The 15,165-nt window shown below is 44.0% G+C and overlaps 1 long non-coding RNA gene and 1 gene segment (V, D, J or C); one reads left to right on the top strand and one right to left on the bottom strand.

The window, feature by feature from the left end:
- Positions 1-14,689, bottom strand: part of LOC109255673 (T-cell receptor alpha chain constant-like) — a 45,534-nt gene extending 30,845 nt beyond the window's left edge. Inside the window, 1 exon segment of the C gene segment in view lies at positions 14,566-14,689. Within this exon segment, the coding sequence occupies positions 14,566-14,674 (109 nt within the window).
- On the top strand, positions 4,223-9,703 carry LOC109255701 (uncharacterized). The gene is made up of 2 exons (XR_008417136.1): positions 4,223-5,277; positions 8,920-9,703. It is a non-coding gene; the product is annotated as an uncharacterized LOC109255701 (long non-coding RNA).
- Positions 14,690-15,165: the final 476 nt, after the last annotated feature.

Raw genomic sequence — 15,165 nt, 5'->3', positions numbered from 1 at the left:
AGGAAGAAGAGCTCTGCACTTCCCAAGCAGCCTTTCCACGGCAGGGCAGTTCTCCTAGTTCAAAAAGATTCCACCAGAGGCTGAGATACATCTTGCAACCACCGGTTTTGTTTTTGCCTTCTGTACTAACCCCTTCCTCATCTACATGGCAGTTCTTCAAATATTTGAAAAGAGTTATATCTCATCTTAATAGAGTACAGTGACATCCTCTCTCACTCTTTCTTCAGGGACCTGAGACCATTTCAGATAGTTAGCTTGATTTTTAGCTGACCATGAAGCCCTTGCCCTCAACAAATTTATCATGGTGAAGGTGTACCTGATGGGGAGACACATTTCTGGGGTCGAAGAGGAGGTGAGGGAGACGAGTGAAGTAGAAATCTTAGGATCCTAATGCAAACTGGGAAAGCTTTTTGGGAACATAGCTACTGACCATTGAGTTTCCCAGGTGAAACTGCCCATAACCGTAGCCACCATTTTATTTAAAAATGATTCTGACCCTTTCCTTCTTACTTACTTGCTCTTACAGTTACTGTGGTTCCTGCTCCAAAAACGTAGTTGTAGCCACTAGTGCCACAGTGCTAGGTCTACCTACACTAACCTCATCAAGACTGTGGGCTGCGGCAGGCAGGCTGCCTCTGGGCCTAGCTTTACGCCCCTGTGCAAGAAGCCCTTGGTAACTATTCTAACCTCTTGCTTTGGCTTTTACTTTCACAGAGTTTCCTCATTTGTGAAGAAAGCGGGGGATGCTAATATCCATCCTGGGGGATTGTTCAGAAGGCAATATGAGTTCAAGTAGGAGACACACTTAATACAGTACTTTGTACAGCACACAGCAAGCATTCAGTAAGAGTTCATTAGGAAGATCAAGATTAATTCTTTTCATCTTAGAAGATGCATATAATTTTACTTTGTCACATCTTCTCTCTAAAACCTGGAACGTTCATAGGTACTTTAAATTATATCCTAAGGCTCCTTTGTCAACTAGTAAAAAATTGCCAGCAGTTAAACTTTGGGAATTTTTCATATATAGGATGCCATCCCAAGAGTAGGGTCGGCAGTTTCAGAATGTTTACTGAATCATAGGACTTGCTTACTACGTTTTATATCTGTTTAAGAGACATAAGAACAAGGAATGATAAATTGTTATGGGGGGGCGAACCCAAAACACAAAATAAAAGAACTCAAAACAAATACAAACTGGTAAGAGGAATTTAGGATAATATGTTGGTGACTTTCACTTATAGACAATTATAACTTACTTGGCTTTATGCTGAGCTTGGTTCCAGATCCAAAGTAAAATATGTTAGAGTTGTACACCGCGTTTACTATCATTACAAAAAGTCTGGGACTTCCTAAAAGGGAGGTGGTTAAACAGAGGAGACCAACCAAGGTAGGTCAAGCCTCACTCAACCCCACCAGCTTCTTGCTATTTTCCTAGAAAATTCAAGAACCAAAGTGAGGAATGAGCCCAGAAGACACATTCATTATCAGAGACAGGCAAGATAAGGGCAACTGATTTTCTCCAGTGGTTTTATCGATTTCTTTTCTTTAGTTTTCTGCTTGGGTTCATTCTTATGTCTTCTGTGCTCCATACACACAATATTTGCAACAAGGACACTGCCAGTAAATGCTTTTTACCTTTTTCTTTTCCTAATTATAAGTGAAAATTCTCCTCAGGTGGACTGGACTGTGAGAAAAATCCTTACTCTCTGCTTTTAGTTCCAGGGCTATCTGGAAGCTTCTCTCCCTGGGTCTGTACCTGGATCTGTGTGCTTGACAACTTGAGCTGGGCTACTTTTAATGATATCTTAAACCACACCAGCTGGTTTGCTGTAGTCTGTATGTATCATCCACCAAGATCCCTGTGTCCTATCTGTCAGAGTACCTACATTACATAACCAAATGTACTTTAGCATCCACATCGACACTCTCCTTCCAGCCCCCACAATGAAACCGTACATTTTGGCTTTTGTGTGTGTGTGTGTGTGTGTGTGTGTGTATGCTTTCTGCCTGCATGTTCTCTTTAGCAAAGAAGAAGAAAAGAGGCCTCAGTGCTGGCTGTCATTTGCAAGTCTAGATGAAACATTATTTATGAGCAAAATATTTTGCTGACAATAAGAACAGAAAGGGAAGCTCAGTACCAACAGTTAGACGCCCACACAGTTTGGATTTAAACAAATCTCAACAAATGAACACAGTTATGAGAAATAAAATAGAGGTGACTTCAGTCTAAGCCAAGTAATTATAATACTTAGGCAGTTTTGGAGGACAAGGGGTTTACTTGTTCTCACTTGTAGAAATGATAAGCAGTGTGTTACGGGAACGCTTTGCTGGAAGGGCACCAGAGAGCTATAGAAAGAGAGCTTCATTTAAATATCTTAAATAGGCACGTTTGTGTTTAGCAGTAGAAATAAGCTAGAATAGGCTAGAAATATGGCTGGCTAACTAGACTTGGTTTAAGATAGTTAGTTCCTGGTAAAACCATCGTGTAGCATTCGGTCTGGCTCAAATGGAAATGTTATGAGACACAGAGACTCCCTTTATGGAATCTGTTCCTATTATTCAGCATTCTTCTAGGTTAGGATAGCTTCTTCTCCACTCATTTTTCATCAACTCCCCTTCCAAACTTAGCAAAAAGCCTTCTCTTTCTCTTTGGTCTTTGATAAATACTTCTCTTCTTACATTACCCTTTTGGGCATGTGCTGTTGGTGTCTCTCCACCAGCCTCAACCCCAGGCCCATTAACTTACATGTATGTACAGTAGACATTAATAGATTAATAGATCAGTGCAAATAGAATTTGATTGTGGAGGCCTACCAGGTACAACAGTCAACTGGGTCCCAGATCCAAAGGTCAGTTGCCAGCCTGAACCTGAAGAAACACTGTGATATGCCCAACAACAAAAACCAGATCAAAAGGCTAGGCTGGCAGTGCAAAGAGTTGGCAATTACTTTATGGGCTAGGCCTCACATCATTGCCAGACTATTGTCTGTCTACAAATCATAAATAAACCCGTCTTTATAATCTCCCTTTCTTTTAGGGAATCTTTGCTTTCCACTCTCTACTACAGAGTTCTAAGTGTCAAACATAAGCTTTCAACATATATGTAGAGTGAGTGCTCTCTGATTTCAGATGTTAAACCAGGGTTCACATCTTTTCATCTAAGAAGACTCACAAAGCCCAGGACAGAGACAATTTCTCCTCCACTCTGGGCATCACTGGGTTGTGCAACTAAGGAACTGCTCAAATCCTTGCGTCCTCCTTAGACTCAGCCTACAGGATCTAAATGAGGTACAGAGCTGCAATTATCTGGTTAGTTTGGCTGCTAGTTTGATATTGCTAAAATAATTTTACAATGATTAAATTATCAGGGGAAATTTCTAGTTTTCCACTTTACTTTTGGATCATTTCTTTTCTCCTGGCTAAAGTGGGACCTATATTGATCTAGCTGCCAAAAGTCTTCAAAAATGGGACAAAAATAAATTTTAATATTTTCTAAAGTAGTGAGGATGGCACGAAAGGGTCGTGCCCAGGAGGGATCAGAATACAGATTGTCACATTCGAGGGAACAAATGAGATCCACCTCTAGAAGGTAACTTCCCTGAGGGCAATATCACATTGAGTTTGTTCCCTAATGGGTCCCTGGTCTGAGCATCAAGCCTGGCAGAGAGTAGATGAACAAAAATATTTGTCAGATGAGTCCTGTGGACTCCTCAAACATCAGGCCAGGTAAATTAATGGTTGAGACAAGCTCAGAAAACTGGAGATTTAAGTTTTAGTTCCAGCTCAGGCACAGATAAGCTGTAAGACCATCATAAATTACCTGGTAAATTAGCTGGTAAATGAAGCTATGAGATCATGATCAGTGTCTTCCCCAGGCCTTAGTTCCATCATAAATGGAGACAATCAAAAGGGTTGATTTTAAGGGTTCTTTCTGCTCCATGAGGCTATGTCATACAAATTTTTGGCCTAAAGTTTCAAAAACAAGAAGCATCCCCTTGTACTTATGAGTAAACTTTTTTTTTAAGTGATTTTCAGGGGCGCCTGGGTGGCTCAGTCAGTTAAGCTTCTGACTCTTGATTTCAGCTCAGGTCATGATCTCACGGTTTGCGGAACCCTGAGTCGGTTTCTGCACTGACAGCATGGAGCCTGCTTGGGGTTCTCTCTCTTCCTCTCTCTCTCTCTGCCCCTGCCTTGTTCTTGCTCTCGCTTTCTCAAAATAAATAAATAAACATTAAAAAAAAAGGTGATTTTCAGACTCTGGGAGAGGCTAGTCACAGTTATTTTGGTCAATGATAATTACTTGCAAGTTTCCTTCCATAAATGGACATAATCTTACTTAGCTGAAAAGAATGGTGCCTTAGAGGCTTGTTAAAGAATTAGAAATCTTGTCACTGATGACTGTACAAATCCAGGGCTATAGGGCCTAGCCAGTACCCCAAGAATCAGTCACACCCCTTTACTCTCACCACATATATTCTGGGAGAAATACCCAGGGCTCCCCTACATGCCCATTTCACACCAAGACATCAGGTCCTAGCCAGGGGTACTTTTGTCCTCCTTCTATTTGATGCTCATTCACCCTTTCTAAACATTCTTCGTATAGTGTATAATTGGGGCTAAATCAGCTCCTAATCCACAGACATTCCTTAATCCAGGGGTACACTTTTATACTTACTGGGCTTCACAGATAACTCAGTGCCTTGTCCGAAGATAAGCTTTCCTCCCTGGTTATAATTCACACTGTGTTACATATCCTGTCAAAAACACATCCAATCTTCCTGAACACATTTCTAATCCTCTCCCTCCAAACTCACAGCAGATCTCTTCTCACACCATAGCATGAATTGTGGCTATACTTATTGTAACTTTTTTTCTTATAAGGGGAATAAAGTACTTACACAGGAGACTGATAGAGAATAATGAGAATTCCTATTTATCCGAAAATGTTTCTCTCCAAACGGATTTCTCGTGTTTGCTTAATGGCTCTGGGTATTGCTGCTCAGGGAAATGGCTTCCTTTCAAATATGTTTCTTGTGGTCTCAGCTAGAAATACTTAGCACACAGGGGTTAAAAAATTAAGGGCAGGTGAGACTCTGGGGAATCAGGCGTACCCGCAGTGACCACAACCTGGGTCCCTGCTCCAAAATTCAATTTCCACCAGCCATCAGTTGTCACACTGGTGACAAACACTTCTACAAAATGGCTTCCCCTGAGAAGACAGCTGGTAAATGAAGACAAACTGCTCATGGGGAAACAATCTTGCTACAAAATGAGGTAACTGCATGATATGAGATATAAGCTTTTCCCTCCCTTCTCTTCTAATTTCTCTTCTTTCAAGACGCCAAGGATGATGTGTGCCAAGAGCTGTACTTCCCAGGCAGCAGGGCCAGAGAGCGGCGCCTCTGGGGTTAACAAAGCCTCGGCCCTCGCTCTAGACTCTTTAGTGACCCCAGTCCTCGGTACCACTGGAGTGCAGGTGACAACTGATCACCACTGCTACTCTCACCTTTAAATTATCTGGTGATTTGAATTCATGAGTCTCCTAGAAAAGCAGTTGTAGGATGTCTGAGCTTGGAGCCTCTTGGAACTATATCCGTCACTGGCGTCTACTAGCCTCGGTTTGTAAGTTTACAAAATAGGGATAACTCTACTGAAATCTTTGAGGAAGATTTGCCGTCAGATGAGGTTGCTTATTGGAAGTTTGAGAGAGCAGGCAGACCCCAGGCCTGGATTCCTGGTGGGGTCCTGCTGGGTTTCTTCCCCTCTACCCCTCCCAGATCTCCTTCAAGGATGAGAGGCTGAGGAAGATGACTGACCCTTGGTCTGCTCAACCCCTTTAATATTCTTCTGACTCAAGGAGGCCCCCCATAGAAAAGAGATCAGGTCTTCCCTTTGGAGATAATAGTATTCAGTGCACAATTCAAATTACATGCCACTTACTTGGCTTGACAAGCAGCCTTGTCCCCTTCCCAAAGATAAAGAAGCCTTGTCCTTGTACACAGTGATTAGCTCAGCATCAAAAACCTGCCAACTCAGCGTTCCCCCACACCGAGCCCTCCTGAGGAGGGAAACCTCCAGTGCACTTGCTTGGGTGTCATTCACACACACCTATGATTTTCCTCCCTGAATAAGCGATCCCTACCCCTCATTATCCCTTTCTACCTCCCTCTCCATCCCTGCACCTGAGGTCAAGATGGACCCAGGCCTCGAGACGCTCGGGCTCATTCCATCTCATCTCCCTCCCATCTAGTGGTACTTACAGGGCAGCACAGACAAAGTGGTTCCCTGACCGAAGATCAAACCCTGGCCATAGTTATTCCCACAGTGCCTCTGGGCTCTGCAAAAACCCCCTAGAGCTCCCCTGACTTCATCTCAACAGCCCAAGCGACCCAGGACCCAGAACCTGTGTTTCTAGCTTTAGGATGAAAAAGCCAACCTGTTTGTCCTGTCCAGTCCCGGGAACAAAGGGGGTTTGGGACAAAACCTAACCCAACAACCCTGGCGTCCTGAAGGGTGCAGCTCTGCGTTAATGAGCCAGAGTTTTTTTTTCACAGAGAGAGACTCCAGGGTCTGGAAGAGGCTTAAAGAGGTTCTCTCATTTCTCCTCCTGCCTCAAGGCAGAGTTGTGCTTCAATCACCCCTGATAGGAGGGTGTCTGTCTCCTTTCAGAAACTCTCTAGAGAAAGTGCTCTGGCAACTACTCCTGACAGCTCATTTTCACTGTTCAAAAACCTATTAGGAAGGTTTTACCACTAAGCTCGCTCCCTTCTTCTTGCAGTCTTAGCTGCGTCCTATGGGCTGCGTCCTGATGGGGCTGGAGAACACAGCCCCTCCAGCTCTTGTCCAGAGCCTCCGTTCCCAGACTGACATATGGGAGGCAATTCCACTTGCCCTTTAACCTCTTTTCTTCCATAGGCACTGCCCCTGTTTGCCTCTACAGAGACTTTACTGATCCTCAATCTCTGGGTCTGAGAGTTTCATTCAGGGGCTATTTTCAGGCGCCATATTTCACCATGAGCTTCACCACCCAGAGGAGCAGAAAGACAATTTGGGGGACAAGTTGCTCTTTTCTGTGAAGCTTCCAGCCTCTCTCTGTCCCTGTCCCTCCATAGGGGAAGCCTGTGTCTTGGGGCATTCTGGAGGTAGTCACACTGGGGTCAGCGTGGTGGGAGGCTGTGTAAGGTTTCAGCTACTGTGAGTGCATCCCTCTGAGTGGCCTCAGGAGCTCCAACCACGCAGCTCTCTGCAGATACCTCTCCCCTGCCTCTGACACTTGGATGATTTTGTATTTAAATGAGCAAGGATTCTTTCTATTTCCGCTTAGATACTTTCAAATCCCAGGTGAAGAATTTCATAGAGCAGGCTGACATTATCCACCCTCCCCCCACCAATGCCGGCTCTTCTCCTGATGCATGACAGAGTCTTGACAGAAGAGCCCGAGGGGCAAAACAAAAGTTCCACTGTGTGTTGGGGATGATGTTTATCATTATTATTAATAGCTAGGGTTTAATGAGCTCCTTTTATGTTTTGGGCACTATGCTAAATACTTTAGCTGTGTCATTTTATCTGATCCTTACAGTAACTCAACAGAGTGGGTATTTGTTTTTATCCTTATTTTATGGATGGGGAAATTGAGGCTCAGAGAAGTTAGGTAGTTTGCCCAAGGTCACACAGCTGAGCAAAGTCTTGGAGCCAGGACTTGAATTTAGGTTTTTCTATCTCTAAAGTTCATTCTATGTCACCTAATCCATAAACACTTGTGTTTAAAATGTCCCAAGGGAACAATGGCATCTCAGGGATGCTGCAGAAGTAGACTCAGCGCTGAGTCTCACTTTCTACAACAGAAATTTTGTTCCCAGATGAGATGCCCAAAGTTCTAATGGTTCTTTTTAGAGATTTAAACTGCAGTGGCAGGTGGTGTGGTGGTGGGTGGGGTGGTCAAAAAAATACTTTCTGACAGCAAACATTGCTAAATTTCAGAATTGATAACAGAGAGGCACTGAGGAATTTCCTGCCCTAGACCATCCCTGGAGGGCCAGGGAGCACATAGGGAAGCCTAGTTAGGGGTGGTATGGCATTGGGTCCCTCTGGGAGTCCTTCCTGACATTCTCATTGGCTCAGTGGTTGTTTATATCTCTATTTCTTTGAAAATGTTGTATATGCTCCTGAGAACCCCTCACTATGAGCTGTAATAACAGATTGTGTGTGCATATGTGTGTGTGTGTGTGTGCGCGCGCATCTCATTTTAAAGCAGAGAAGGAAACCAACTCTCTTTGGCCTGGGGAAAGAACATTAATAAAGAGCCCAAGCAGATGCACAGGATTAAAGTATTTTTCAAACTAATGATTTGATTGATTGCCCCTTAAGGCCCAGCCAAAGAAGAATACAACTTACTTGGCTTCACAGTGAGCGTGGTCCCGTCCCCAAAGGTTAATTTGCCCGCGTTGGTGTTACACAGTGTTCAGTGCTATTGCAATAACCTTGACTGGGGCCTCTAGGAAGACAGGTGGAGGTGGAGGAGGCAAGCAGGAAAACAAAATCTAAAATGACTGCCCATGGCCAAAACAATCTTCTTGTAATTAGGTTAGAACGTGGGATGAATACTAATAACTCGCAACTTCCCAGCCCGATTGTATTTGCCATAATCTTCCTTGAAAGAATGGGCCTTGGTGGGAGCACCTCTTGGGAAATTCACTCAAAGTGGCTACTGCTAGTCTCCTGGGATCCCGTCTTGTTTGTTATTCCTGCAGGCCTTTTGTCTATTTTCATCCAATTCCTGCCTTTTTTCTCCCTACTTTCTGTGGACCTTCCTTCTCATGGAGGTTCACATATTTTCTCAGGGAGAGACTCCACGGATAGTAAAAGCTAAAGCACAATGCTGTAGGGAATATACGCATTAATAACCTTGTTTTCCAGCTGGTATCACGAACCACCAACACAAACCAAGCAAAAAAAACACCACCTGTGTTTTGACAGCTTCTGCGTGATGGAAGACAGGCTTCTTGGGAAGAATAATTAGCCAGAAAGAAGAACTTACTTGGTGTGACCATGAGCTTGGCGCTTTTCCCGAATGTGAGTTGGTAACTCCCAACCCTAGAGTCTACCCAGAGTTTCCTTTCTTTGCAAAATCCCTGCAGATGCTGAGAAAATGAAACCACTCACAGCACAAGGAGCAGTGCTGACAGAAGCTCAGACTGTCACAGTAACCAGAAGACAGGCAGAAGAGCTGTGACAGAGGCTGGCCATGGGGTGGACCATCCCTTGGAGTCCTAGAGACATGGCTGGCTTTCAGAGGCCATCCAGTTCATCCTCCCATCTTCTGCCAAGGTGTTCTCTGACCAAAGACCTATCCAGTCTTTAAGAGCTCCTGGGAAGGTGGTTCTCCTTTGCCAACAGCTTTTGCATTCAAGAAACTGTGCCTTATCTAATTGAAATCTGCAAACTGCAGCCCGAGTTCTTTGTGTCTCTAGCCTCCCTCCTTGAAGGAAATTTCGCGTCAACAGACTCCAAACAGAAACTCATCACGACGTACCACACTAGTCCCAGTGGTTGTTTCTGGGCAGCAAACTGATACTGAAGGAAATGGGTCAAGGTGAATATTGGGTTTATCTGTAATTTGAATTGTTTTTACCATGAGACATCTTCATGTATTTCTTAGACAAATTTAAAATTAATAACAACATTAAATATTTTAAATGGCTCTTGGATCTCACACAAGCCTTCCTATGTGCCTCAGGCCAAGGAGTCTCCACTTTTCTTTCCTAAGGTTTTGGTCTCCTGGGATCAGAGGAGGGAACTGGGCCAGGATGTGTGGTCAGAGCAAGCCGGAGGCACTGAGGCTGGGCTGCGCTATATGCCCATGATTGTCTGCTGGGCTTTTGAATCCTGCCATTGTAACCTGTTTAACTTCCTGCTCAGAACTAGCTTCTCAGCTCTTAACAGACCTTTGTTTGGGGGCAAAGCATTCCTGGGAACATTGAAAAATCATTAAGGGAAGAAGCCATGCAGATCAAAATTAGAGATAGCCAGGGACACTTACTTGCAATCACAGAAAGTCTTGTGCCCTTTCCAAAGATAAGCCTGTTTCCTGAATCCCCACAGTGATTGCCTCTATAACAAAAACTCTGAATGTCTGGCCCAAGTTTTTCGGGATGTTTCCTCTTGTTAATCTTTTTCCCAGATAAAAATCTTCCCACTTAACAATAGTTTTTGTTTTCCCTTGCTTGTCTTTGCCTCCTTCTCCCTGATCCTCTACAAAATGTGGTGTAATTAAGATGCCTCTAGCTTTGACCGTCTCCTGTCTGTAAGACTTTCTGTACATGGAGCTGTGGCCCAAGAATGCATTTCTGAACCACCTGCAAACTTCCATTTTATTGTTAGCCTGTGAAAAATATTCTGAAGGAAACTCCTATCTCTGGCCTCATAGTGAACTCTTTGCTGTGCTAGAACTCAAAAGGAGTGCCTCCTTTTCCTACATGAAGGAAAGGATTTGGAAAATGGCACACAGGGAGAAGGCTTGACACAAGATGTTGCTCTTGGCTGACATACCATCTTTGTTGCCTCTGGCATTTAAATAGGTCTTTACAAAGTTATCTCCCACCCATCCCTGGAACAAGGGAAATGAGAAGGCATGGGGCATCAGAGCCAGGAATCTTAGCAGAGGCCAAATGGGAAAAAGTGGGTCTTTTATGAACAAGTGGAAGGAGAGGGTCATAGGTAGGCTGTGGTTACTTCCAAAACCACTTAGGTTGGAGCCAGAAATCACACTGGGTTTAGCAGTGTGTTCAAATAAAGTCCACTGGGGACAAGCCTGGGGGGAGACCTGAAGATAGACTCTGGGCAAAGTTTCACAATTTTGTACTCTTGATAATATATAAACAATGAAAAAGATAATTGATAGGTAAGCAGCAAAACACTGACAGCAACTTTCCCAGCCCTAGAGAAGAAAGAATTGGCACTTGGCTGAGCTGTGGAAGGACCAAGGACTGAGTCTCTGTGAGAGCAGAAGGGCCCAGGACCTAGACGCTCCCTACATGTCTTAGAGCCTGAGAAACTTTTCGTGCCTGACACCAAACAACTTTGAACTCTGTGAGATTTAATATCAGAAAATTACAAGAGCAGCACTTACTGAGGAGAACATGAAGTTGAGTCCCCTTTCCAAAGATGATTTTTTCAGAATTTGTTCACACTGTGATTGGGGCCACAACAAAAACTCTTGGTGACACTTTTCAGGAAAGCACCCCTTAATGGATATTTCATCTTCCTGGGACTTAACAGATCCCCACACTATCTCCTCCTACTGTAATGAACAGCTTCATTATCTCTTCAGCCATCTTTCTCTGTATCTCCTGGTCATTTTGCTGGAATTTTATGCTGCTCATTGCAAATGTGCAGAGAGGAAATTTGATGACCTCATTTAACACTGAGGGCAAATTACCAAAGCAACCAATTCAGCAGAGTCCTTTGCGATATCAAACACAATTCTATTATGGCAGTCAAAAAAATGGCTGGGCAACAGCCATGGGGCTAGAAATTCACCCTTCAGAGCCCAAAGAAAGATGGGGGCAGGTCGGGGCCATGTCAGCCACACATCTGATTTTCCACCTGAGGATAGAACTGCATTACAGAGCCCTCCCCTCACCCTTGGCTGTTAGAGTGGCCATGTCACAAAACCCTGAAGATAAGTCACCTTAGGTCAAGCACAGGTTTGCTGCACTCACTAGAGCCCTGAGCCAGCCGGAAGTAGTGGGGATCATTCATTTTGGCCCAGAGGGATCCTAATCTCTTGGGAAGTGTTCTCCTTTCACTGTCCACAGATACAGTCTCTCAGCACTAAGAGATGGACACCTAGTGCCATTACCACCAGCCCTGATGGGGTCCTTGTTTGACTCATAAAGAACCAAGCCCCACTGTCTCCTCCTCATTGTCTACCTGACCCCCAAATGCTGTTTATTGCAGTCATTTAAAAAGATTAACATGGGTTGGTCATGTTTACTAGATTTAAACAAACTTATGGAGCAATGTAGCTTGTTTCCTGGTCTTTTGGCATTTCCCACAGCTAAACCATTCACAAATAGGCTATCCTATTTTAAAGCTCCTTAGGTTGGTCATTTCATAGTCTCAATTATAACCCAGTCAGTCAACTTGACAATACATGCCTCTTAATATGAACTTTTCGACTGACATTTGGACGGGCCCTGTTGTCTCCAAAATGGTGCTGTGGAGGAACTAACACCTTGGGTGCAACCCCCAGGAATGCTAGCCTCCTGAATTCCTTATTTCCATCCTTCCCAGTGGGGTATGTGTAAAGTTTTTACTCCCTACGGAGGAATTGATTGTTAAACAAAAATCTAGCCATCACACCTGCCATTTTATTTTAGTCTGAATTTCCTTTCAGGTGTTTATAAAGCCATCTGGGACCATCAATTTATCTCTGAATTGTTTTAATCCCCCATTGCATTTGAATAGTAGAGCTATGTTTTTAGCGAAATTTGACACGTATGGGACTAGATGTGGACATTTGTCAAAACAGGAAACTGTGTGGGTTTCGTACTGGATCTATTAAAATAAATACATATGCAGGCATGAGAGACAAAGAAGGTACCTTATACATATTAGTAGAATTTAAAATGAGATGGATTCTCATTTTTAATAGAACGAAAGACAAGTTTGTTTGGTGGGCAAGATCACAGCAAACACACAAATCATTGCAGAACGTAGTTTAAGAACCACTGTGGCTGTAAATAACTCAGGGCCCCAATTTCTCTTCGGAAGAAGGAGAGCTAAGCTACCACATTAAAGGCAATTTGGGGAGGTCTCATTTTGCATCTATTTGTCGTTATTGCTCTATTCTCAACAATCATGAATGTTTCATGCATTTGCAAAAGTCATCTTTCAAAAGGTACATTTGTCTACATATTAAATTAAATCTTCACTAACTTCACAGGATTTATTTGTTTGGTCAAATATAAATAGAACATGGCCACTTACTGGGCTTTACCACCAGCTGGGTTCCGGCTCCAAAGAAGAGTCTGTCATTGTTATTCCCACAGCATTTCCTCCCTTTACTGAATCCCCTAGTAAAACCCCACCAGACACATGGTGTGGTGGTGAGGGGGCAGTTGGACTCCCTGTGATTTTTTTTTTCCTGTGTCTCTGGAAATTGGCCTTTTAGGGTAGGGAGAAAAAAATTGGTTGTGCTACATAAAGCAAAACATTTTTATTTTAAAAGACCAAACTTATGAGCTTTTCAGAACTTTTTGCATTTGTAAGTTTAACTCTGCCAAAGCTGAATCAGATAATTTGTCAACTCTTGCTCTCAAATGTGTGAGCTCAGCCTTAGACGCACAGGTCTGCAGGGATGATGCAGTCCTATTCTACAGGGATGTTTCCCAGCAACAGAGACATCTAAACTCACATCCAGACTCCCCCCAAACTCTGCAGTCCTGTCCCCTATTCATTGGTCAAGTTATTTCACAGCTTTCTTCCTGTGTAATAGTGTCTATGTGGTAGCCAAAGAAAATATTTCACCAGGGAGGAGTAATAAAACGTAAACAGTCCTATCATTTCCCAAAGAAGTTCCACCGTGAACTCATGATATCTTAGACAGACAAGGGCAGGGAGTTAGGATGCACCATCTCCTGCACATTTAGAAAGTCAAGTCCTGAAACAAATAGAAGAAGTGAACATTTTTGTTATAAGAATGGTTGTATCCTAAAGGCAGGCATAAGAACTCACAAGAGCCCCTTTATCACAAAGCTGTGCATTGGTTGGGTGGTAATATACATCAGGTATTGAAGAAAAGACATAGGGTGAGCCTCTAAGACAGTGGTACCAGGTCTTGGTTAAAAGTAGAGCTTGAGTGTCAGAATTGTACACTCTGAGAGAGGAGACTCGATCTCATCTCTGACATGACTGTGACTTGCTGATTCTTCAGATTTGGAGAGAAAGAATTCAAACCTGAATTTTTGACCCCTCAGCCTGGGAGCAGTAGGTGTCCAGAATGAACCAAAAGGACTCATTGCAGGGGAAAATGAAAGGGGAGACAAACGTAGGAAAGACAGGAAGGTGCTACAAGGGTCACAGTTTTAAAACTGAGTTAACCTACTCTAAGCCTCCTCTCTGTCCTCCTCCAGCTCTGGGTCAGTTCCGCCCGACTTCTTAGCAATCTCCCCCCTGTAGCTCTGCAGTCTTGTTTGGAAGAACAAGACAAAGAAGAGATGGCTGGTAGGAGAAGGTGCTTGGACCAGCTGACACACAATTGTACAAACGGGTTAACAGAGGCTGTCTCTCCCCAGGTAAAGGTACGACCAGAGCAGATATGGGCCTGGAAATTGAATTCACGGAGCAGAAAGCCTGCAGCATTTAGATAGGAACAACATTGCCACAGAAGTTTTTCTTCCTAGGATTTATCTCAACCTTCGTACTCTTTCCCCTTCTCGGCTGTAGCATGGTAGGAAAGGGATGACCGTGGGGGTACCAGGGCAGCCCCGGCCCTCCTTCTCACCAGAGTGGCCATTACTGGCCACTTGTCATGGACACAGAACCCCACTACTCACGCACTTGGCTTCACAGAAAGTGCAGTTCCGGTGCCAAAGATGAGCTTGTTTCCAGCACCCCCATAATTCACACAGCCCTTCAGAGCCTTACAGTAACCCGCAGGAAGGGGCATGGTGGGATGGGGTGAGGATGGGCCTAGTCTTTCTAGGCTAAGCACGTCTCTGTCCCACCACTGCAAAGGCCAACTTGCCAGGTATCCCTTCAGCCTCCATATTTCCTTGACCTGCCCCGATACTGCCTGTTAAGTTCCATCCTTGTGGGACTTGCACTAAGGTCCAGAACCCGAGGTGATGCACCAGCAAGTGACTGGAAGTTTTGCAGGCATCCAAAGACGGGAGCCAGAGGCAGTGATGTGGGGAAAGCTGCAGACACCCAAGACAGGAGCCAGAGGCAATGATGTGGGGAAAGCTGCAGACACACTACTTTTCACCCATTGGTCTTTGACTGTGGACCTTTCTCTTTTCTTTGAATTTGCTTTTCCAGTGGAATGAAGCCGGTTCTATCCTTGGGAAAGAAGTCTAACTGTATCAGGGGGAATTAGATACTCCCCAACAAGTCAGCTCTGCTCTCGTACAGGGCTAGTTAAGTATTATTCATTCTGGA

Source organism: Panthera pardus, unplaced genomic scaffold (assembly GCF_024362965.1).
Source record: "Panthera pardus isolate Hobbes unplaced genomic scaffold, ASM2436296v1 HiC_scaffold_24, whole genome shotgun sequence".
Classification (NCBI taxonomy): Eukaryota; Metazoa; Chordata; class Mammalia; order Carnivora; family Felidae; genus Panthera; species Panthera pardus.
The sequence above is the reverse complement of the archived record's forward strand: the minus strand, read 5'-3'. Positions and strand labels throughout refer to the sequence as shown.